This window comes from Oncorhynchus mykiss, chromosome 15 (assembly GCF_057628025.1).
Source record: "Oncorhynchus mykiss isolate SJ-2025 chromosome 15, ASM5762802v1, whole genome shotgun sequence".
NCBI classification, from domain to species: Eukaryota; Metazoa; Chordata; class Actinopteri; order Salmoniformes; family Salmonidae; genus Oncorhynchus; species Oncorhynchus mykiss.
In genome coordinates this window covers 61,890,454-61,913,374 of record NC_143036.1, presented here as the reverse complement: position 1 = coordinate 61,913,374, position 22,921 = coordinate 61,890,454, and the positions used below count along the sequence as shown (strand labels likewise).

The 22,921-nt window shown below is 46.4% G+C and overlaps 3 protein-coding genes across 7 annotated transcripts in view; 2 read left to right on the top strand and 1 right to left on the bottom strand.

The window, feature by feature from the left end:
* LOC110490440 (FYVE, RhoGEF and PH domain-containing protein 6) overlaps positions 1-1,705 on the bottom strand; it is a 28,362-nt gene extending 26,657 nt beyond the window's left edge. The window contains exon 1 of the mRNA XM_036944821.2: positions 1,387-1,705. Within this exon, the coding sequence (XP_036800716.2) occupies positions 1,387-1,396 (10 nt within the window). The 5' untranslated portion in view covers positions 1,397-1,705. The remainder of the gene's footprint in view (positions 1-1,386) is intronic.
* LOC110490441 (vezatin) lies at positions 994-15,372 on the top strand. Of its 5 annotated transcripts, none has more exons than XM_090200637.1 (12): positions 994-1,197; positions 3,537-3,674; positions 7,180-7,269; positions 7,402-7,586; positions 9,330-9,614; positions 10,128-10,268; positions 10,491-10,638; positions 10,891-11,240; positions 11,900-12,093; positions 12,530-12,630; positions 12,741-12,948; positions 13,057-15,372. In XM_090200637.1, exons 3-12 carry the CDS (start codon positions 7,252-7,254, stop codon positions 13,605-13,607), a joined length of 2,181 nt encoding a protein of 726 aa, XP_090056763.1. In that variant the 5' UTR covers positions 994-1,197; positions 3,537-3,674; positions 7,180-7,251; the 3' UTR covers positions 13,608-15,372. The 5 variants fall into 5 exon arrangements, with proteins under 5 accessions (XP_090056763.1, XP_021419507.3, XP_090056762.1 ...); XM_021563832.3 differs by lacking the exon at positions 994-1,197 and adding an exon at positions 1,669-1,941 and having other exon boundaries at positions 10,116-10,268; XM_090200636.1 differs by lacking the exon at positions 994-1,197 and adding an exon at positions 1,697-1,941.
* Positions 15,373-16,496: 1,124 nt separating this feature from the next.
* LOC110490439 (methionine aminopeptidase 2) lies at positions 16,497-22,779 on the top strand. Its single transcript, XM_021563828.3, has 11 exons — positions 16,497-16,900; positions 17,968-18,069; positions 18,396-18,458; positions 18,771-18,873; positions 19,824-19,985; positions 20,179-20,360; positions 20,490-20,584; positions 20,688-20,784; positions 20,917-21,020; positions 21,400-21,515; positions 21,601-22,779. Exons 1-11 carry the CDS (start codon positions 16,747-16,749, stop codon positions 21,851-21,853), a joined length of 1,431 nt encoding a protein of 476 aa, XP_021419503.3. The 5' UTR covers positions 16,497-16,746; the 3' UTR covers positions 21,854-22,779.
* The last annotated feature ends 142 nt before the right edge of the window (positions 22,780-22,921 follow it).

The window sequence follows — 22,921 nt, the reverse complement described above, 5'->3', positions numbered from 1 at the left end:
ATTATTCTTACAATGTAGAAAATAGTTCAAATGAAGAAAGACCCTGGAATTAGTAGGTGTGTCCAGACTTTTGATTGGTACTTACTGTATGTAAGGAAGGTGTAATTGAAATGAAAAGACTACTAATATTACAGAGAAAGCCGTAAAGCTTCAAATGACACCAACTTTTGCTAAGTTGCACCTACAGTCTTAAAGAATAAGGTCGAAAAAATATTTTGGGTAAGGATAAAAAGTCACAAATATTCCAACTTCAAACTTCATTTTTTCTCAATTATGCTTTAAGATACAAATGTCAAATATATGTCAACAATTATATGGATTACATTTCGTGAATTGTGAGAGAACCATTGTGATGACTGGAGTTTTCTGGCTTGTTTATTTTTGGTGGAGTGCTCTCAGATTCAATGGCACCAACCCAAGTAGAATCCCGTGTCACCTTGCTGCATGCGTCCTCCTCGTCCTAGTCTGTTCACTCTGGTTTAAAAAAAATCGAATCTTTTGCTGAGTATGACCTGAACGATTTCATGGCACTGACTGGTTTTGAAGTTGTTGTGAAAGATGTGCGCTCTATATACTATCCATAATGAGATGCCCAAAAGGATATGGCCTCGTTTTCTGCTCGACTGGGCTGAATCAGGACTACTGACTGGCCGGGCGAGTGCGATACCACGAGAAGCGAATTCACCGAGCGGATGTGGATGAAGCCTGAATGACCCTCTAGCTAACTTACTCATGGAAAAAATCTGTAAACTTCAGTGCCAAATCCCCTTTGCCTCAACGGATTGAAAATTCGTCGGTTAAGTGGTTGACAATCGCTGCTTTAGGTTATATAACCATGTTTGAAAGTAACAACAACAAAAAATCCATTGCGCATCTGACTGCATCAAAACAGGAGGGCAGATGTTACACAAAGGAGCTGAATGTATCATCTGCCCTCTCATACACGCTCTCTTTCTCTCTTCGCATTTGGCTGATGCATCAATTGTGTTGCATGTACTCTTGTTGGAGTATTCTAACTAGAATGACTGTTCTCCCTAAATCATGAGCTGGTGAAAACTGCTCATCTTTGCCACTACTACGCATTCGGAGCGGTAACGTTATCATTATGAAAAACAGTAATTACAATGTAATAACCTCGGGAACCTAAGTCATGAGCGGGTGGAAACTGCTCATCTTTGCCACTACGCCTTCAGAGAGGTAACGTTATCATTGTGAAAAACAGTCATTACAATGTAATAACCTGGAAAAAGCTGAGCTATGTTTCTGCAAAAGTAACATACGTTTTTGCTTTTATGGATTTGCTTGGTAAAACTCTTAACTGCAAACGCATTCAAATAAACTGCTTTGTCGACTAAATGTAACTACTTAGCCATCCAGGAAACAAACCTGCGCTCATGACTCCCGACTTGCTCCTTTCTTTACTCCATGAGTGAACTTGCTTTCAATGGGATGGTACGGAATTTAGTGGATTTTCTTTTTCGGGCGCCATTGTCAGTCAGTCTCAAAGAACACCAGGTAAACAACATAAAAAAGAAACAAAATGTCGCTTATATCACCGACTGAAACGTGAATAAACTGTTTCCTCTAGTCCCCCTTTTTCCAGTTTTCTGGAGTTTCGTGTTTCGTCCACGGCGCTGTTTCCTTCCCTTGCTCCCGGCTGAGGACGTTGCATTGCCCGGCGTGACCACTGGAGGATCCTGTCTCTGCTGCTCGAACACCGAGGTTCTCGGGGAAGCGTTGGGCGATTTGGATTGTGGGAAATGCTGTTTTGCCTAGGAGTTTGTTTTGCGCAGCTAACAGGGACTAGCAAATTGCTAGTAACTGCTTCAAATTTTCACTTCTTGACGTTTACAAACGACTACAATCCCAGAATGCGTAACGGTTGGATATCGATGGCGGAGAGCAATGACTGAGGAGTTTGATGAAGATGTGGTATTTGAGGTTTGTGTTTTTATTCGGGCGCATATGTTCCGTTAACAAGTAGTGCAGTGTGTCAAGCCCGAGTTTGGATAGGTTTTCTGATTCATTCTGCGTGATGAAATTGGCGTGGTTAACCAGACTGTCAGAGTAGCTGGCTCGCTAACGTTAGCTAGCCTATTAGCATGGCCATGAGAAACGTTTACCCATTGGCGTTTACACACCCGTTATGCGTAGCTGAGACATAAATCCGAGTTAAATTGGCCGTGTAGCCTAGCCAATCCTGCCTGACTGACTGCTAAGTAGCTTTTCTTATCATGGGGCAGTGTGCTGTTTCATCATCATAGCTGGCGTGGAGAGTGTGTGGTGCTTTATGCGACGTAGTAAGGGAATAACGTTAGTTGTTCGAAACATCTGACAGCCTGATGTGTCAACATGTACGTTGCCGATACCGTCCGATCATGCAAGTGAGTAACTTTAGCCCACCATGTCATGCTTGGATCGGGGTGTGTAATCATGATAACGTATTGATAGGTGGATCTATCAAGGTATGCAAATGGCTTGCTCTCCAGATGTAGAAGCACGGAGATGTTTTGTTTTCTCTCATCCTTCGGGTAAGGAGCGTCGGCAGCTGGTTGGAAATCGGCTCATAATGTTGGTTCTTTTTTTCTTAATTGTGGGCAAATTGTTGTTATGCCAGTGCCAAGTGCCAGTACGTTGTCCTAGGGGCAAACGGAGGAGAGGTAGAGATCAAAAGGCCCACTTTGCTGATGTGAGGTGGGAGTCTGACCTGTGATGCATCCCTGCTGGCAACACGCACACTTCCAGTCCCACTTTAAGATGAGCTTTAACACTTAATCATGTAGAGCACTCTTTTATGCAAGGATTTTAGATTATTATGTTTGTGCTTAATTCCATCGCTGGATTGGAGTAATGGACTTTCGAGCAGATTAGGTCTAAGAAAAGGGTATTGAAAGAGGCAAGATGCTTAGGGCCAGGGGGAGGTTTAGGGATGGGTAGTCCACATGCATAGGGTGTTCTCTACTAGGCTTTTAACATTAACCTATCTTTGCTCAGCAGAAGTTTAGCCCTTAGCTAACTCGTCCCATGTTTCCCAAAACCCTAGTGAATCAATAAAAAACAAGAAGCTGCACACAGTAATACAATTAGTTGCCCATGGCACGACTTGAGCAGAGATAATATATTATTTCCTTTTCTAGCTTGTCATCTGAGTGGCTGTTGTGCCCGCAGCATCAAGGTCTCTGTGTTTATGTATGGAAGTCAAGTGTGAAAGAGCGTGACTGAAATCTGCATGGAATGGCAAGTTGAATAGGAGAAAACGTGGAGAATGAGCGTATGATTCCAGACGGTAATTGGAATGTAATGCTACTGCGGATCAGGGATGCTTTTCCTGCCACTTGGAGTGCCGGCTGGGTTGTGACACTTCTAAGAATAGCTTCCTGTGTATTGGGACATCTGTAACAGAGAATTGGAACAGGAACAAAAAGCGGATATTTGTCTAAATCTCTCCTCCCCATCCTCCTTCTGCCCTTTCACCCTCTTTTTTTCTCTTCCCCCTCTCTATCTCTCTACACACTCTCCCCTCTCTCTTTTTCCAGAACTCTCCGCTCTTCCACTACCTGCATGATCTAGGACACACAGACTTTGAGTCATGTCCCACAGTGTCTCAGGAGGACGAATGTGGAGGAGGAGAGGTGACTACGACCTCCCTCCAGGACAGCTTGTCCAAACCCACAGTGAGTGACACCCCCCCCCCCCCCCCCCCCCCCACAAACACACACAGACACACACACACTCAAACACCCCTCACTGCTACCATAAGGAACCCCCACTATGATTCCATAGCCTTGGGGTGTTTTCAGTGTGTGCTTGACCAACTCACTGTACATTCATGCAGGCAGACAGCAAGTAATTACATCTGCAATTGATTCCAAACAATGAAACATATTACACACACTAACTCATTCACATTCATACACGGCTGGCAGACAGACAAGACAGGGATCATGGAGGAAAGAGAGCAACAGATTCAGAGCAAGGTATTTGTCTGTTCCACACACACACACTCTATTGTCCCCTATTCCAGGGATAGGGTCTGTCTATTTGGTCAAGTTTCTCTATTAGTGCTGAGGGGAATTCCTAGTCCTGTTTAGGAAACTCTGTAAAAGGAAGAGTCTCTCGCTCTCTCATATATATTTTCATTCCCATTCATTGGGGCTTGATTAGATTACTGATACCTGGAGTGCATTGTGTATGTGGGGTGGCAGGGTAGCCTAGTGGTTAGAGCGTTGGGCTAGTAACTGAAAGGTTGCAAGTTCAAATCCCCAAGCTGACTAGGTACAAATCTGTCATTCAAGGCAGTCCAGGTATCAGTGTTCCTAGGCCCATTGAAAATAAGAATTTGTTCTTAACTGACTTGCCTAGTTAAATAAAGATCAAATAAAACTTTGTGGTGTGATGGCTTGTGTGATATGTACTGTAATATGCACAATCATAGCTCTTTGCTAATAATACTCTGCTGTATGCATTCATGTTTCAGGGTTCTGGTCACATGACTGCCCCTTTTCCTGTTTCTGTATTTATTCCCGTGAGGGACAGGAAATTATGTCACATTAGCCTCCTCCAAGAACTTTCCGTCCGTCCGCGTCATGCTTCCTCTCCGAGAGCCTGTTATTCGGAGGAGCGTTTGGGAATTATTCTCATAGAGGACTCATCATGGATATAACCCGTTTAAACATGGACGTTGTTATTGGGCATTGCCATCATCCACCATTTTCAAGTAATCAACTGGATGGGTTAATGGCAAAGATATGGTTATTCCTTGTCCAACTTCCTGTAGCCCAGATAGAGGTGTGTGTGTGTGCGCGCGCGCCTGTTAACATGGACAATTGCCTGGTGTATATTTGATTTCCAGACAGTCCGAGGCCAACACTGGTTATCTGCTCCTTTTTATCACACGCTGGGCCTGTTTAGCACACACTGGGCCTGTTTAGCACACACTGGGCCTGTTTAGCACACACTGGGCCTGTTTATCACACACTGGGCCTGTTTAGCACACACTGGGCCTGTTTAGCACACACTAGCACACACTGGGCCTGTTTAGCACACACTGGGCCTGTTTATCACACACGGGGCCTGTTTAGCACACACTGGGCCTGTTTAGCACACACTGGGCCTGTTTAGCACACACTGGGCCTGTTTAGCACACACTGGGCCTGAAAATCATCCACATTTGTGAATGAAATAGGATTTCCAAAATGTTTGATGGCACATTGATGCTATTTTACAGAAATAAATGTCACACTAGACCAGAGCATTGTATGACATCAAATTAGGTTATTAAGGCAAGAGGATGAGAAATATGGGAAACTGTCAGTGTGCCATCTGAATAAAGGTTCTTTGTGCCACAATTTCCTTCTGACTCTACCAATGGGAATATATATATTTCCTTTTTGCATGTGTCATGTCACATAAGTCACGACGAGACCGCTAACCGAAGAGAGAGAAGGCAGGACGAGGTTAGTTGAAGTTTATTGGCAATAAAAAAACTTCACTGCCAGCCTGCCTAGTCTCTTCCTTCAAATCCTGGAGTCATAAGAGAGTGAGATGGAGAGAAGATCAAGCGTTGAGGATTGTTTTATGGCAATATGGCTTCAAGATTTAGAACACATACATAATGTCACAGTCTCTCTTCCTCTTTCACTCCCCCTACCCTTTCTCTCTCTCTGAGTTTCTCTCACACGTCTTTGCAGAGTATTTTTTTTTCCATTCTCTCACACGGCAGACGGGGAGCACAAAGACTCGGGAATGTTCCTCTGGATGACGCCAGCGGAATACTAAAGAGAAGGCGCAAGACAGGACCAGAAAATGAACTGTACTTCCTAGTGATGTTTTGGTTGTTTGTGTCACTGTGTTTGCATTCTGCTGTCTGTGTGTGTGCTTTTTCTGTGTGGCCCGTCTCTGTCTCCTGCTTTAATGTTTGGATGGGGGATATTAGATTGAGATGAGTGAGTAGTAGAGAATGAAAACGCCTACATGGTCCTCCCCCTTCACGACTAACACACACTACCCTCTCTCTGGGGGGTGGTTTAGATGCCACGTTCTGTTCCTGCTGTGGTTGGTCAGTGTAGCGTGAACACCCAGTCCTGCAGCTCAGACTCAGACCCATAATCAATAGCCCTGCAGCCTGCTGACCAATAACGCACTGCGTCCCAAACTCCCAATAACAGAAAGTCAGGGTAGAAAACACACCCAGGCCAGTCTGGATCAATAGTAAGGGTGAAGTTGCCCGTAGATGCTGATCTTGGTTAAGTTTAGCATTTTCCACACTAATGGTTAAGGTTAGGATTGGGAGAGGGTGAGCTGATCCTAGACCTTTACCGAGTGGAAACTTCTTCATGAACAACTGTAGCCTGGCTGGAACACTGAATCCCTACAGGCCTGGGTCAAAAATAGCACACTATATATAGGGAATAGGCTGCCATTTGGGACTGAAATATGCCTCCTTAGTGGTGATGTTGTCTGATACTGATAGTACCAATGACTGTATGGGATAGTACTGCAACTTTCCCCAAGGGATAGAAAATACTGTGAGGAAAATAAGCTATTCTCATTAGATTGTGTGACTCGCTGTAGTTATTTTAGTTCACTCACTCTTCACACTATTATGGCTAAATGAAGGGGATCAGGATTTCTAATATAGACATTTTTGATAATTATTTGGTTAATATCAGCATATCAAATTGTACAATTTAGTTGGAATGCTTATAATTACTCTGTTAGTTTGCTAGTGATTAGAATATAATTCTGTTTACTTTGTTTGTTTACAGTGAATCTCCTATTGTTGCCTGGCAGACTATCAACTAGGGGGAATGGAGGGTGTTTGTGTGTATAGGAGTGTGTTGGGGGGGGGGGGGGGGGGAGTCGACACACACACACACAATCAGTCACCCATTGTTGGTGTCTTAAAGAGCCTGTTTCCTGGGATATGCCCTGGAATGAAGAAAATGTTTCTTAGGAATATGGCCTCTGTGTGTGTCTGTTATGAGCATTATTTGTGGTTGATGGCCAGAGCTCATTCCCCAGTTTGCTCTCACAGGTGTAGTAGGCTGTCGACTGCTGTTCGTATGAAGGATGTGTGACTTATTCATTTGCAGAATTATGCCTGGTTGATTACTCTGTCCCCCTTATTAGCTCCAGTCTCTTCCCCGCCTGACCCATCCTCCTCTGTGTTATTGGCAGGGAGGACGTCTACGGAGATTGGCTGATGCCTTGTGGAGGCGGAGCCCGTTCCACCAGGCTGCCTCGGCCCATATGCTGGAGCAGCAGCTGGTAAGGGTCACCATGGAAATCATGGGACTAACCATAGAACTTTAAGTGACTTCATCTCAAAGACACATGTTCTTATATTCTTTCTCTCTGTGTCCTCTCCCTCCCGCCATCTCTCTCTCACCCTCCCTATAGGACTGTGTGTTTGGCCAGTACGCGGTGCGGTGTATCCTGGACCAGGATGTGTTGCTCCAGGAGGATGTGGAGCTGATCGAGCTGTTAGACCCCAGCCTGCTCACCCTGGGCGCCTCGCCCTCCGGCTCACCCAGACGAGACAACTCCCTGCCCTGCCCGCGCCTCCTCGCCTCACCCTCGCAGTGGTACGCCCCAAACACAGATCCTAACATAGTCAGACACATATAAATATCTACAGTGCCTTGCTAAAGTATTCGGCCCCCTTGAACTTTGCGACCTTTTGCCACATTTCAGGCTTCAAACATAAAGATATAAAACTGTATTTTTTTGTGAAGAATCAACAACAAGTGGGACACAATCATGAAGTGGAACGACATTTATTGGATATTTCAAACTTTTTTAACAAATCAAAAACTGGAAAATTGGGCGTGCAAAATTATTCAGCCCCTTTACTTTCAGTGCAGCAAACTCTCTCCAGAAGTTCAGTGAGGATCTCTGAATGATCCAATGTTGACCTCAATGACTAATGATGATAAATACAATCCACCTGTGTGTAATCAAGTCTCCGTATAAATGCACCTGCACTGTGATAGTCTCAGCGGTCCGTTAAAAGCGCAGAGAGCATCATGAAGAACAAGGAACACACCAGGCAGGTCCGAGATACTGTTGTGAAGAAGTTTAAAGCCGGATTTGGATACAAAAAGATTTCCCAAGCTGTAAACATCCCAAGGAGCACTGTGCAAGCGATAATATTGAAATGGAAGGAGTATCAGACCACTGCAAATTTACCAAGACCTGGCCGTCCCTCTAAACTTTCAGCTCATACAAGGAGAAGACTGATCAGAGATGCAGCCAAGAGGCCCATGATCACTCTGGATGAACTGCAGAGATCTACAGCTAAGGTGGGAGACTCTGTCCATAGGACAACAATCAGTCGTGTATTGCACAAATCTGGCCTTTATGGAAGAGTGGCAAGAAGAAAGCCATTTCTTAAAGATATCCATAAAAAGTGTTGTTTAAAGTTTGCCACAAGCCACCTGGGAGACACACCAAACATGTGGAAGAAGGTGCTCTGGTCAGGTGAAACCAAAATTAAACTTTTTGGCAACAATGCAAAACGTTATGTTTGGCGTAAAAGCTCATCACTCTGAACACACCATCCCCACTGTCAAACATGGTGGTGGCAGCATCATGGTTTGGGCCTGCTTTTCTTCAGCAGGGACAGGGAAGATGGTTAAAATTGATGGGAAGATGGATGGAGCCAAATACAGGACCATTCTGGAAGAAAACCTGATGGAGTCTGCAAAAGACCTGGGACGGAGATTTGTCTTCCAACAAGACAATGATCCAAAACATAAAGCAAAATCTACAATGGAATGGTTAAAAAATAAACATATCCAGGTGTTAGAATGGCCAAGTCAAAGTCCAGACCTGACTCCAATCGAGAATCTGTGGAAAGAACTGAAAACTGCTGTTCACAAATGCTCTCCATCCAACCTCACTGAGCTCGAGCTGTTTTGCAAGGAGGAATGGGAAAAAATGTCACTCTCGATGTGCAAAACTGATAGAGACATACCCCAAGCGACTTACAGCTGTAATCGCAGCAAAAGGTGGCGCTACAAAGTATTAACTTAATGGGGCTGAATAATTTTGCACGCCCAATTTTTCAGTTTTTGATTTGTTAAAAAAGTTTGAAATATCCAATAAATGTCGTTCCACTTCATGATTGTGTCCCACTTGTTGTTGATTCTTCACAAAAAAATACAGTTTTATATCTTTATGTTTGAAGCCTGAAATGTGGCAAAAGGTCGCAAAGTTCAAGGGGGCCGAATACTTTCGCAAGGCACTGTACATGTACACACAGCAGACACTAACATTCCATCTCCTTCTATCTTGTTTTTTTTCTTTCTTTCTCTCCTCTCTCTCAGGGACGTAGCAGTGCTGGTGGGCCTGGCTGCAGTGTTACTAGGCCTGTCCTCTCTCTCTGCTGGGGCCTGGTCTCTGGCTGTGATCCCGTGGTGTGCAGCAGTCATGGGCTGGGTGGGTCTGCGAGGGGCGGGGCTGTGGAGACAGGGGAGGATGCAGAGAGCAGCACACACCCAGGCCTCCGAGCTGCAGACCATGGCGCTGAACAGTAAGGCTCTGACCAGCCTGGCCCGCAAGTCCCTGAGACTACTACAGGAGACAGAGGTCATCTCTCGAGGGTTCACCCTGTAAGTGGACCATTTGATCTATCTACTTCATCCATAGTGGGAGTGTGCATCCTCACCTTCCTACTCATATTGTAAGTGTACATGCTAACCCTGCTGTGAGTACATACTCTGTCCTTAACGTTGCTGTCCACTTTCACCCACTAGCACTTTCATCTCCCCAACTATAAGATTAGCACTTAGGCTAGTATCTATTATTATCTTAGTTTATCATTACTTGAAGGGCCCACTTTTTACCTATCTCTGCCCTGCCCTCTGTTTCACTGTTCAGTGTCTGTAGTATTGTCGGTAGGACAGTATTGTCACTGTATATGTCTTCATCTTTTATCGTCTTTGTTTTGTGATAGCATTTTGTCATAACCGTGTCATATGTTGTTAGCGTGTTAGCCTGTCCTGTTGTCTGTCATAAACATGTTATTAGCATGTTGTTAGCATGTCGTGTTGCGTGTGCTTCCCTGCCTCTCTGGGACGTCTGCACAGTTGTATCACATTTCACTTGTCAAGTCTGCTCGACAGGGTGAGTGCGGCCAGCTCCTTTAGTAGGGCGGGGCTGGGGCCACGGGGGCAGCAGCTGATTGGCCTGCGGAAGGCGGTGTACCGGGCACTCCGCTCGGCCTTCAGAGCCTCCCGCCGAGCCACCTGCCACATGCTCAAAGCATATCCTTCACACACACACTCAGAGACAGGGGGTATTGTCAGACTCAACTTATGCAGGAATTAAACAGTGCAAGCACTAAAGGTTGATTTCTACCAGTAACCCTTTGGTGTTACACTTGAGTGAATGTGTGTTAGAGGATATATTCTGTTTGACCAATTTGGCAGGTCATTTAATATATGAGTGTCAATCTGTGAGCTGATGGCTCCTTAACTCGTACCCACGTACCCCCTGAACTCTGAGATCGACAATGTGACCAACTACGTGTCTGCGGTGCCTTTGAAGGAGCTGGGGATGGGCCTGGGGACAGAGCACCTGACTGACGAGGAGGCACAGGAGCTCACCGATGACTACAGCCTCCCTGCCCTCAAGGTAAGACCCACCTACCTGAACCACGAGAGGGAGGGAGAGAGACGGAAGGAAGGAAAGAAGATGAGATTGGGTTAGATTTGGGATGGAGAACTTGCTTTTATATAGATAGTGGAAGAAAGAGTAGAAGAGAAACATGATGAGAAAGATAGAAGGAAGAGATCATTTAGAATCAGGTCAATAGGTGAAATGAGGGTCATTGTCAGTGAGGGTGTTAGCTACTCTGTTTGTCCCTGTGGATTTTCCGTCCTGCAGGTGCTGTTCCAGTTGTGGGTGGGGCAGAGCTCAGAATGTTTCCGCCGATTGGCCCTGCTGCTGTCACCACGACGACTGGAGGAGCCCAGGGAAGATTGGGTCAAAGGTGGAAACCCTCCTCCGCCCATACACCGCTCTGTTGCCACGGTGACACAGCCTCTCCACGGTGCCCTGGCCGGTTGCCTGGGCGACATGCAGCGTAGCTACGAGTTCCACCGGTACTTTGAGACGCAGCGCCGGACACAGGGCTCGGACAGGGTGGGGCGCGCTCAGCAGAAATGCAGAGAGCTCAACACACTGCACACGTCTGTACGCAGCCTGCAGCTGCATCTCAGGGCCCTGCTCAACGAGTGAGTCAAACCTAACCCCTTACTCAACCCTCGCCCTCCCAACCCTAACACCTGTTACTCCATACCCTCCTCAGCCCTCTACAGGCGTCAGTATTCTTCAGTTCGGCTGGTGCATAGCCGAACTCGGCTCGGTGAAATGAACGAGAGTGCTTGCATACTCCCTTAAAGGACCTTCTCTTGAAAAACGTGAAAAAAAGCGGCAATAGTATTGTTTGTCCATTTTGAGATGCCGTAGCCAGTACACACTTCCTCAAATAGTCTACATGAATGTAAGATAGCTCAAGAAATCTGTCATTAATTTTGTCGTTTTTGCAGAGGAGATCTTAGTCACACAATTTTACATCTAACTAAGATATTTGGTGCAGTATTTCTCAATGAAAAAATGTCCATGAATGAATGTCTCATTGAATGACAACAGAAACTGTATCGAAGAATCCCTATTGTTGACCAATCTCTTACGAAGGGGCGTAGACTTCGGCTACTGACTTCGGCTTGCCTTGAGAAAAAATGTTGTGTGCTGACGTCCGAAATGAACTAAAGCGTCACAAAATGTGGTCGCTGTTTCGTCTGGGAAGCATGCGGACGCCTTTAGCCCCCTTTCCTTACCCCACTCGCCCCACCCCCCCTCCCCTCATCTCACCACCTCTTCCCCCCACTAGGATTATTATCCTGGAGGATGACCTGGAGAAGCTGATGGTGACGAAGGAGGCGGTGGAGGTGACTGTGGAGGGCTACCAGGACCTCCAGGAGCGTCTCGGCCACCTGCAGCCCCACATGCAGGCCAGCGCCGGATGCTGGGAGGACACTGTGGGCCAAGTGGAGCGCATGCTTAGGAGAGCTAACACCTGCCCAGGTGAAGAACACACACACACACTACCTTTTTTAGGCTTAGGCAGTTAACGCAGCTGACCGGTTGAGAGGTGACAGGCCCTGATATTGGGCCTGAATACTGGACGCCCCCCCCCCCGATTTCCATGGTTACAGTGGAAGGGTTATTTTTAGTCAGTACTCCCCCCTGCACAGCCCAGAGACTATTCAGAGTCAGTGAGGAAGTGGCTCCTTCAAATATAGGATAAGAACCAGACCTCGCAGGGATGGGAGGGAGGGAACAATGGCCTAGTTTCACCACAGACTGTTTCAGCACGTTTTAGAGGTCTACTCTTTGTGAGCAGGTTGACTGACTCAGGAGATCTGATACACAGTTTAAGCAAACAGATAATTGCCTAGAGTGGTGTGTCTCCATTTGAGTGTGTGTGTGTAATACATTCTATCCATCCTTTCTCTTTCAGGAACTCCTGATGGTCCAAAGCCGTGTCTCCCTCCTGTGCCATGCACCCCTGCCCCAACCTACACCCTCATCCTGGACAGGGACCCTGTGCCTGAGGAGCAGGTACTGAACCTCACCACTCACTGTGGATCTACACACACACACACACTCAACTAGGCCTGTAGTGTGTGTCTTTATGTGTAATGGGTCTTTCCTGCCCTCTGATTGGCCAGGAGCTGGAAGCGTACGTGTCGGACTCTGAGGATGAGAATGGGTGGGCGGGGTCGGTAGTTGACATGCTGTCTCCCGAGGAACGAGAGCGCCACCGGCGGGAGAGGGAGGAGTCTCGGCGCGTCCTATCGGAGCTCAAAGCTGTGCTGGGCCAGCGGGCATCCGAGGGCGAGAGGAGGAAGTGGAAACAGCTGCTCTTCAACGACCAAGGTCTCGCTCCGCCTACCCACAATGCACATCTCTGCCTCTGCCGCTCCTTTAGTTCTCTGTCTCTCATTTCATGTGGTCATTGAATGATGTGTTTATTTTGTCTCCTAGCGGCGGTGATGCCTATAGTTTCCGCGGAAACTTCTATAGAATCTCAGACACCCTCCGACTCATTGGACACTCTGACACTTGTGGGCGTGGCCAAACCAGGTGTTGTTGAGGGAAACAACCTATCGGAAAGGCTGAACGACGAGGAGGAGGAAGACTGGGTCGGGGACGAGCGCCCCCTCACAGAGGCAGAGGAAAAAGCACTTACAGAGTTCTGCTGTGGTGAGGCGGAGGTAAAGGGGGAGGAGGGTGAAGGTTCAGTCCCGGGCAGGGCGCAACTCTACCAATATGACGGGCTGCCGGACCAGGGGGCAGGACTAAACGGGCCCGACCTTCTATTGCAGCCCCGGATCCCCGCCATCACGGTGATGGACAGGCTGACGGAACTACACGGCTCGGCGGCGCTCAGCTTTAATTCCGCCCTCGCCGCCCAGGTGGCGGCGCGTTCGCACACTTTCGCCAACATGGAGGAGCAGACGTTTGGAGACAGCGGAGAAGAGGATGAGGGAGAGAAGCGTTCGCTGCCTGATGGACAGTCATGTGAGAAGAACTAGAGTCTAAACCCTCCTGCTTTACGGCACTTTGAACAGAACAGTTATGGACAGACAGCCAGGGTTCCTGTATTTATGTCTGAACCCACTCCTGGGTTATTTACTGCGGCTGTCCGTTTCCTTGGATCCATGGCTCTCTGTCATGTCTTCATCTGTGTGTGTGTGTGCGTGCATGATTGGGTGAGAGAGCATTGTGTGTATGTGACGTCTGAGTGAGTTTTAAGAAGAGCACTACACTACACCACTTTCTGTTACACTCCTCCATCCATGTGTCCATACTTTACCCACAATCCCCCTGTGGCCACTCTCCTGTGCTACTCAGGTACAAGAACCACAAGACAAACTCTGACCTCACCGTCCACAAGGTCTTCAGTTTAACCCTAAGGATCCCCTGTAGCTATTGGAGGCAGAGAGACTTGGTTATAGCATCAATTACATTGTCTCTAACTATTGACCAGTACCTTTCCGTGGTATGTCAACATTGGCTAACAGTTTAGCATATTGATGTCTGAGTCAAAAAGCCTAATTAGCTAAATTATTATTATACATTTGACCACATCACTCCCTATATGACTCCTGTCACACACCACACTGTAAAAGGGGAAGGAGAGGTACATTTCAAAGACAGCAGAGCAAAGCTATTTTATTGACCATTGTTTTATTTCTGGTCTGCCTCTCTGATTCTGCACTTCTACACACTCCCCGCCTCACTAGGAATGGCCCTATAACTGCAAAGATGTGTTGGCTAAAACATCTGTCACTCAACCCACAGCAACCAATGAGCAGACGGAGACGTCGGAGAGAAGGGTGGACATAGTTGACCTTGTAAAATGGACTAGCCTACCAGATTTGGAAATATTTTTTACATATTGTGTGTTTTTATTTGAGAGATGAATATGGTCAGGCAGTGGATTGCTGTGAAATGAAATTCATCCCCATCCACTAATGAACCAAACACATTCACAGTGCTTATTTCCCCAATGGTCTCGTCAAGTGCTCATCTGATGCAGGATACAGGATCAATGATGCCCCAATGAAGAGGCCATGAGGGGACGACAACTGGGTAAATATTGAGGGAAAGTGTTGTACTACCTCATGCCACCCCTACTGCACCTACTATGAAATCTGTTTGGCGTGTGTCTAACTCCCCATCTACTACATGTATCTCAGATCTGAATGGTCTGCTGTGTCAGAACGTTTTGGTTCTGTCTTGTGTACATCTGAAAATGTTTCCATGGAGTTTGTACCACTGTATCTGGGGTAGCAGGTAACCTAGTGGTTAGAGCGTTAGGTTACTGGATCGAATCCCTGAGCTGACGAGGTAAGAAATCTGTCGTTCTGCCCCTGAAGAAGGCAGTTAAACCACTGTTCCCCGGTAAGCAGTCATTGTAAATAAGAATTTGTTGTTAACTGACTTGCCTAGTTAAAGGTTACATTTAAAAAATACAAATAAATTCTCTATCCCCGGTCTCTGCATCTGTGTTTCCATAATACTCACTAGAATGTGATCCAACTCTATTGGTTTGGGACAGTTTTACGGAGTGTCCTGGAATGCTACTATCATTGATTACAATTAATTAGAGTGATGATCGAAGGACAGCATGTGCTTATTGACTGCACAGATGATTCCACTTGTGTTTGTCCGAGGGTGTCTGCCCCCTCACCGTGTCTGCCTTGTCTTGCCTTCCAGCCCTCCCCATATGTCCACTTCCTGAAGTGAGTTCTGTCCCTCCTGCATTTCATTTGTAAAATAAAATGCTATTCTGGAGCTGACTGTGTCTCTCTTTTTATATCGGTCTCTTTCTTTCTCCCTGTCTCTCTCAGCTGCCTGAGACTGACCCTAACCCCAGGGGGAAGGGTGTTAAAGTCAGGGTAGTGTGAGGTTTACCTGACCTTTTGTGGAGTCCCAAATATGTCTGACCTAGAACAGCTGGTGATCCCTGTACCACATGTAGACCCTGACCCAGGGCGTAGACACACACACACACACACGTCTCTCACACATTTAAAAGCATTTAGCTGTTGTGAATAGTCCCAGGTTAACTTCCTATACAATTAGTGTGTGTCTGTGAAACTGAAACATCATTGGTCTGTCTGAGGTAGACCAAACAGCCCCTCTAGCTTTCTTCTGTGTCCCTGTGTGAGTGTGTGCCCCAGTATCAGCCACCCGGTGAAACACAAACCCAATCAGTCCATGCTAGACAGGCTGCTGGAGAACAGAAAGAGAGAGGGCTGTTTGACATACTTAATGAGGATGGTTTCCCCTGGTGTGGAAGTACAGAAGGAGGTATTATTAGGGGCAGAGCAAAAAATGTCCATATTCAGACTGCAAAAGCCACTTTGAGACCAAACAGAGCAGTAGTGTGTGTCTCCAACAACCCAGCTGTACAATCATTTTAAAATTATGTACTTCCATCCCTCTGCCCAAAGAATCATGGAGCAGACAGGCATAGCTTCCTGTCTTCATTGAATTAGCCTTAGCATCCTTAAACAACCAGCAGGCACCATGTCAATACGCTGAGCTGGCTTCCTCTCCTAATGTCCGAAGACTTCAGATTAAAGGTGAAACTGACCTGAATGGTGGAAGCCTACTACTGGGGATTTGCTGCTTCCTCACCTGGCTTTCCCAGTTCTCCCAGATCATTGGAAGGAGCCTAGGGCAGGGAGCATGGAGTCGGCTATTCTTGAGAGAATTTGGAAGCTGGTTGCAATAGAGTTATTGTTGTGTGGTGACTGACGATTATTAAATTGCTCCTGCTGCTGGAATAAGTGTATGGAAATATATGGGCCCTTCTCCAAATCCTTTGTTACCTAGTATTAATACATGTTGCCATCTAGCGGCCAATATTTTTCTCATTCGTAATAATACAAAGTAAAGGTTATTAAGATGTAGAGTACAACATACATTCACATATGGTTATAACACATTAACCAGGTTTGTTGAATCAGGGCTGTTCACTGTGTATGATATTTTGTCTCTGGGGATACATATTTTAGGATAATTGTGAAGGTGATCCATGACTTTTGTCCTACAGCAACTTTGCATTCAGAAAGCACAGCATGCGCTCAGCTGATTCGGCAAGTTTCTCACTCACCTTACCCACAAACCACCGCGCTTCCTTTTCCACTAACGCCTGCAATCATGGCGGATGTGGTGCAGGCGAAGGTAACCGAGCAGAAGCTCGAAGAAGAGACTGTCCTGAATGGAGATGCAGATGAGAAAGAGGAGGTAGACCCTTCCGAGGAGACAGCCAAGAAGAAGAAGAAAAAGAAGAAGAAGAAGTCGGCAGGCCCCGGTAAGAGTTACAGACAGGCCAGTTACCGCTGAACCGTGCGTGCCTAGAGAAGAGTGCCTTGTGAATCGTGCGCCAGGCCTTATGAAACACCCCTCGCTCTCATAACACACTCGTAGCTCGATAGCTAAACATGGGGCGATACTTCTGTCAATCCGAACACAATGCCGAAATGTCAGTTAACAGACGGAAATAGTCATACAAGCAAACTTAGTTGTTAGTTAGCTGGCTAGATATCTTGCTAGCTTAGCCGCAGTTCGTAGTCCTTTGCTGGCATGTTCCACAAGTCGCTAGCAAGTTCAAAGCCAAGTTTTGATGTTTCATAATGTGTGGTGGAATGTGGTTATGTTAAAGTTAACTTTCTTACATAACGTAAACGCCAGAATACAGTTTGATTCCATATACTTCGATGATTGAGGTTGTAACTGTGTTTCATGATAACTTATATATTTAACACTAACTAGTTACGCATGATTGATCACAATGATTGTCCCGCTGCCTGCTAGCTAGCTATGAAATGTCAAGAAGCTGTTTTGATTCAGACAGCATGCTCACTGAACACTGCACACTTACTGCTGACATAACGTCATCCTTAGCATGTGCTATTTCGAGCAACCCATCTTCTTGTAACAAGCTCAACTAGCTACAGCTCGCATGCATTTTTCTAATGGATGTCAGACAGTTGCCCTTTAAATTGACATACACAACATTTAGCTTGTAATGTGTGTGTTTACATCAGTAAAGCAGGCTTAGCTGCGTGGGCGTGTGCTGGCCCCCAAGGTTATACACAGATGTTAATACTCTCCCCTCTCCTGCCAAGTCCCTAACCTCGGGGATACACTTTGCGGAATGGGATCATTGTCCACAGTCCAAAAGGATCACTAACCCACTGGACAGTACCTTCCCTTGCACGCACATAACACATCTCTCATCCTCCCCTCCCCCGGGTCTCCTGGATGCTCTCTGTTGTGATGGAGCTGTGGTCACCACGGCTGCCATGTCGTGCTTAGTAAGATGTATAGGATGAGCTCGCCCATGTGTTTCTGTCTCTGTGCAATTTATGACTGCAGCAGCCGGCACCGAGGCTGAGGGCAATGGAGTGGCTGACATGACACAACAGCTGGAGAAGCAGGCTCTGGAGGACAAAGAGAAAGAAGAAGACGGGGAGGATGGTAAGAGACCGTAACAGTACTCTACCTTAGCCTAGTACTAGGCAGACCCAGAACCACATGGGCCGAGATCCAACCATGGCTCCTCACACCCTGCCGCGGAGCAGCTGATCTGTGTCCAGTCCTGTTGTTGCGCCCCATGACCCAAATCCTAACCACCCTCAACCATCCACATGTTTGGCCCATCTCTGGCTGTGGACACAGCGCAGAGATGACCTCACACATAACTACATACACATCTACCAATACATGGCTTGCTGGGAGCTGATAAACTCTTGTGACCTTTGAATATGACTAAATGACTTCAAATTCCTCCCCTTTTCTCTCAGATGGAGACGAGGGGGAGAACTCGGCAGGCAAAAAGAAGAAGAAGAAGAAAAAGAAGAAAGGACGTCAGTTGGTCTTATTTTATTTGACACTTGAGAATTATGGCTTTCACTTTGTCTGGTCATGTATAGGATGCAATGGGAGAGTAGACTATGAGCTAGTGATGGATATGACTGGCTGGCTCTCTGCCTTACTGCTGCACTCTGGAGCATAACCATAACCCTGCAGCCTTCTGGGTGCCTCCCCCCTCAGGCTAATGGGCATGTTTGGCTTTTGCCTGAATATTGCTCTGTCACCTCTGGAATTCCAACTCAAACCTAGATAGTTTATTAACTAGTAATGAACTGTGACTGTTTGTTTCTTCCGGTCTTTCACAGCCAAAGTTCAGACTGACCCTCCGTCTGTGCCCATCTGTGACTTGTATCCAAGTGGCGTTTTCCCCATCGGTCAGGAATGTGAATACCCCTCATTACAGGATGGGTAAGATTCATACACACAATCTCACAAACACTTACTCTTGGCTTGGTGTGTGGTTTGTACCTGGTTACTGTGGAAGCGGGGCCCAGACTCTTATTTCCCCAGCACTGTGTTATACTAGAGTGGCAACTCCTCTGATCATCATGCTATACCTGTCCAACCTTCAACACAAACTGGGGAGGGAGGTTTGAGTTTGTTCTGAAATAAACAGTGCTGCCTGGCATACATGCATCTGTCAGTGTAGTTATTAAACAGAAGTGACAGGGTGATTCTTCACCTTGGATCTCTTCACTGATGTGAAACTCATTGACATAAAGGGCTCTTAAAGATGCGCTATGCAGAAATCACTCCGCCATTTCCTGGTTGCTAAAATTCTAATAGTTTGCCTAATTTCAGTTTGTGACAAAACCAAGTATAGTGTAGAGAATCATTGTACAATCTTAACTGCTGTAAAATATATTTTCATACCCCAAAATATTGTCATTTCAGCTGTTTGAAGCTGGTTTACAAAACTGAAAGTAAAAAATGAAACTTAACAGGAAGCATAGAAATATTGCACATAGAACAGATCTACCGCTTCTTAGTCTTGCGGTCAATGAGAACGACAGATCTATAACACACTTTTCTATGTGAATTTGGTCAGGTCGCTGAAAAAGTTACATATTGCAGCTTTAGCAACACCCAAAACACTGTTGTCGTCCTCAGCATAATTTGTTTGGTTTATCCTCTAGCCATGCTTGCATTGATTCCCCCTCAGTCACTGTGCTGGGTGGGGGAGTAAGATGTATGCGTGGGCACTAACCTTGTTGTTGATCCTCCAGGTAGTCGTGCAATGACAATGTTTGTTAACTTTATTGCTGATTCCCCTTGTGAATTTCACGCACAGTGATGGGAACAAGTGTGTGTGTGTGTGTGCTGACCGCTAACCTTGTTGCTGATTCCCCTTGGTGCAGGCGTAGCGCAGCATGGAGGACCACCGATGAAGAGAAGCGGGTTCTGGACAAGGCCAATGAGGAAATGTGGAGCGACTTCAGACAGGCTGCTGAGGCCCATAGACAGGTCCGCCAGCATGTCCGCAGCTTCATCAAACCTGGCATGACCATGATCGACATCTGGTGAGCCTTCATCATCATCACAGCTGAGATGTTGCTTCCTATTCTTTCTGTCAGTCTTTTTCCCCTTGCATTCCATCTCTTTTGCATTTCATCTTTTGCATACGTCCGTTCTTGCGCTTTCATCCCTTTATTATCAATTTATATTATCTCTTTCTGTATAACTCATTTCTCTGTGCGTGTGTCTGTGTTTAAGTGAGCGGTTGGAGAACTGTTCCAGGAAGTTGATCAAGGAGAATGGTCTGAATGCAGGCCTGGCCTTCCCCACCGGCTGCTCTCTGAACAACTGTGCGGCTCACTACACCCCTAACGCCGGAGACCCCACCGTACTGCAGTACGACGACGTCTGCAAGATCGACTTCGGAACACACATCAACGGTACACCCCTGCCACAGTACACACACGGTTCAGCTGACACACGCATCAAAACATACTTGGCACATAAACAGACATAACTAACCACTCAGACCATGTAGGATGCTGTGCTCACTCCCACTGTGTTTTCAGGTCGGATCATTGACTGTGCCTTCACCGTCACGTTCAACCCAAAGTATGACAAACTGCTGGAGGCCGTGAGAGACGCCACCAATACTGGAATCAAGGTCCGGCATCCATTCACACGCCATCCATTCCTGAGGCCACTTGATATAATTTGAAGTAAGTGTAGTTCAGATGTTCAGTCTCATCTCAATCATGCTTCATCAGTGTGCTGGAATCGACGTGCGTCTGTGTGACATTGGAGAGAGAATTCAGGAAGTGATGGAGTCGTACGAGGTGGAGATTGACGGCAAAACATATCAAGGTACTGAGCTACTGAATATATATATATATATATATATACATATATACATATATATTATCTCTCTCTCACACACACAGTGAATTTGTTGTAATTTATGATCAAATATAATTCCTCACAAATGTTAATTTCCAGTGAAGCCAATCAGAAACCTGAACGGCCACTCAATTGGCCAGTACAGGATACATGCCGGCAAGACTGTCCCCATTGTCAAAGGAGGAGAAGCTACCAGGATGGAGGTGTGTATCTGTCTTACTGAGCATTTGAAGAGCAAGGAGGGAGATAGGGGGGCGAGGTTAGAAAGGGAGTTAATGGTGTGCTGTGGGAGGTTGACCGAGAAATGCTGCGCTGTGGGAGGGCAACTGAGTAATGCTGCTGAGTTAATGGTGTGCTGTGGGAGGGCGATTGAGTAATGCTGCTGAGTTAATGGTGTGCTTAGGAACCGAGCCAGATCCAATTAGCCATTAACACAATACCTGCATGCCTGAATTGGTGTCGTCGATGAAGGAATTTCTATCACAGGATTGCCTGCCCCCATGTATTTGGTTGACGGCAGCAGTGTCCTCCTACCCCAATAAGTGTCCTTTTTCTGACTGATTCCCTCTTTTGCACCACCAGGAGGGAGAGGTGTACGCCATCGAGACATTTGGCAGCACGGGGAAGGGCGTGGTCCATGATGACATGGAGTGTTCTCATTACATGAAAAACTTTGATGTGGGACACGTCCCAATCAGGTAAGTTTGTTGCCTGTGTGAACACTGGACTGTGTATTCCACCCTCTCTCTACCCCTCTCTCTCTACCCCTCTCTCTCCCCCCAGACTCCCCCGGGCGAAGCACCTGTTGAACGTTATCAACGAGAACTTTGGCACACTGGCGTTCTGCCGGCGCTGGCTAGACCGGCTGGGGGAGAGCAAGTACCTGATGGCCCTGAAGAACCTGTGCGACCTGGGCATCGTGGACCCCTACCCCCCGCTCTGCGACACCAAGGGCTCCTACACCGCCCAGTTCGAGCACACCATCCTGCTCAGGCCCACCTGCAAGGAGGTGGTGAGCCGAGGGGACGACTATTGAATACGGAACCCAACCTCATTCAAACCCCTCCACCCCAATACAGAGAATAGACACACTGAACCGTCTGCCTGCACTTCCAACAGAAAAACAGCATCTAAATACAGGACTTTCCTTTGGTCTCTTCCCATTTCTCCCACCTTGGCAGAGAGCAGCCAGTAAGGGCTATGAAAAATGCTGCTGTAAGGTACCCCCACAATGCATTTTTACCGCTACTTAAGAGCGACCATGGAGGGACGAGCTTATGTAGCAGCGGCTGAATCTTTTTTCCCCTCTTTTATTTTGGTAACCACAAAGCTTAGTCGTCATTTTCCCCCTTGCTAGAGGGATCTGTGGACACAGTGGTGTCTCAGCAATCTTCTGAAGCCGGAACTGCCATAGAATCTCAAACTGTTACAGTTCAACTGCTTAGAACACCCATTATTTAGACCCAGTAAGAATGTGAAGAAACAAACCTTTCCTTACCAAAATAAGTACCTTCTCCCTCGAAGTATGCATAGGAAAGGGAGTGTTTCCTAATCATGTGACCTGATCAGGAAAAACTCCTGGCCCTTACTGCTATACAGTTCCTGGTTCAGCCTGACCCTACAGTGTTCTGGTCATCGGGTCCTGACAGTTACTAGTCACTCGATTGCTCGTCAGAACCCTGAAATTGTACAACTCTTCCCCTTTCGAGTTCCTGGTGGGAACGATGATGACTAGACAACCATGCATCTACAGCTGTATGTTTGGCTTCATGATACAGGGAGGGGACTCTGCACTCATCTTAAGAAACAAATACTGGAGAAGCGATTTGTAAAATATATTTGAAATGGCTGCTGCCACTATATGTACTCAAATGTAGTGCTTCATTTGGAGTTCCCTGGAAATGTTTTTGTAAGAAAACTATTGAAATAAAAAAAATTCTCTGTATTCCTTCACTGGGAAGATATCCTTGATTGGCTATATTTAATTTGTTTAACTAGGCAAGTCAGTTAAGAACAAATACTTATTTACAATGACAGCCTACACCAATCACAGCCTGATTCGAACCAGGCTGTAGTGACGCCTCTAGCACTGAAATGCAGTATC

Bases quoted from the DNA above. Each gene is read 5' to 3' on its own strand.
- LOC110490441 (XM_021563831.3), top strand. From the start codon at position 2,343: ATGTGTCAACATGTACGTTGCCGATACCGTCCGATCATGCAA. The intron at 12,631-12,740 runs GTACTGAACCTC...CTGATTGGCCAG, and splicing joins ACCCTGTGCCTGAGGAGCAG to GAGCTGGAAGCGTACGTGTC. The intron at 12,949-13,056 runs GTCTCGCTCCGC...TTTGTCTCCTAG, and splicing joins GCTGCTCTTCAACGACCAAG to CGGCGGTGATGCCTATAGTT.
- LOC110490439 (XM_021563828.3), top strand. From the start codon at position 16,747: ATGGCGGATGTGGTGCAGGCGAAGGTAACCGAGCAGAAGCTCGAAGAA. The intron at 20,785-20,916 runs GTACTGAGCTAC...GTTAATTTCCAG, and splicing joins TGACGGCAAAACATATCAAG to TGAAGCCAATCAGAAACCTG. The intron at 21,021-21,399 runs GTGTGTATCTGT...TTGCACCACCAG, and splicing joins GAGAAGCTACCAGGATGGAG to GAGGGAGAGGTGTACGCCAT.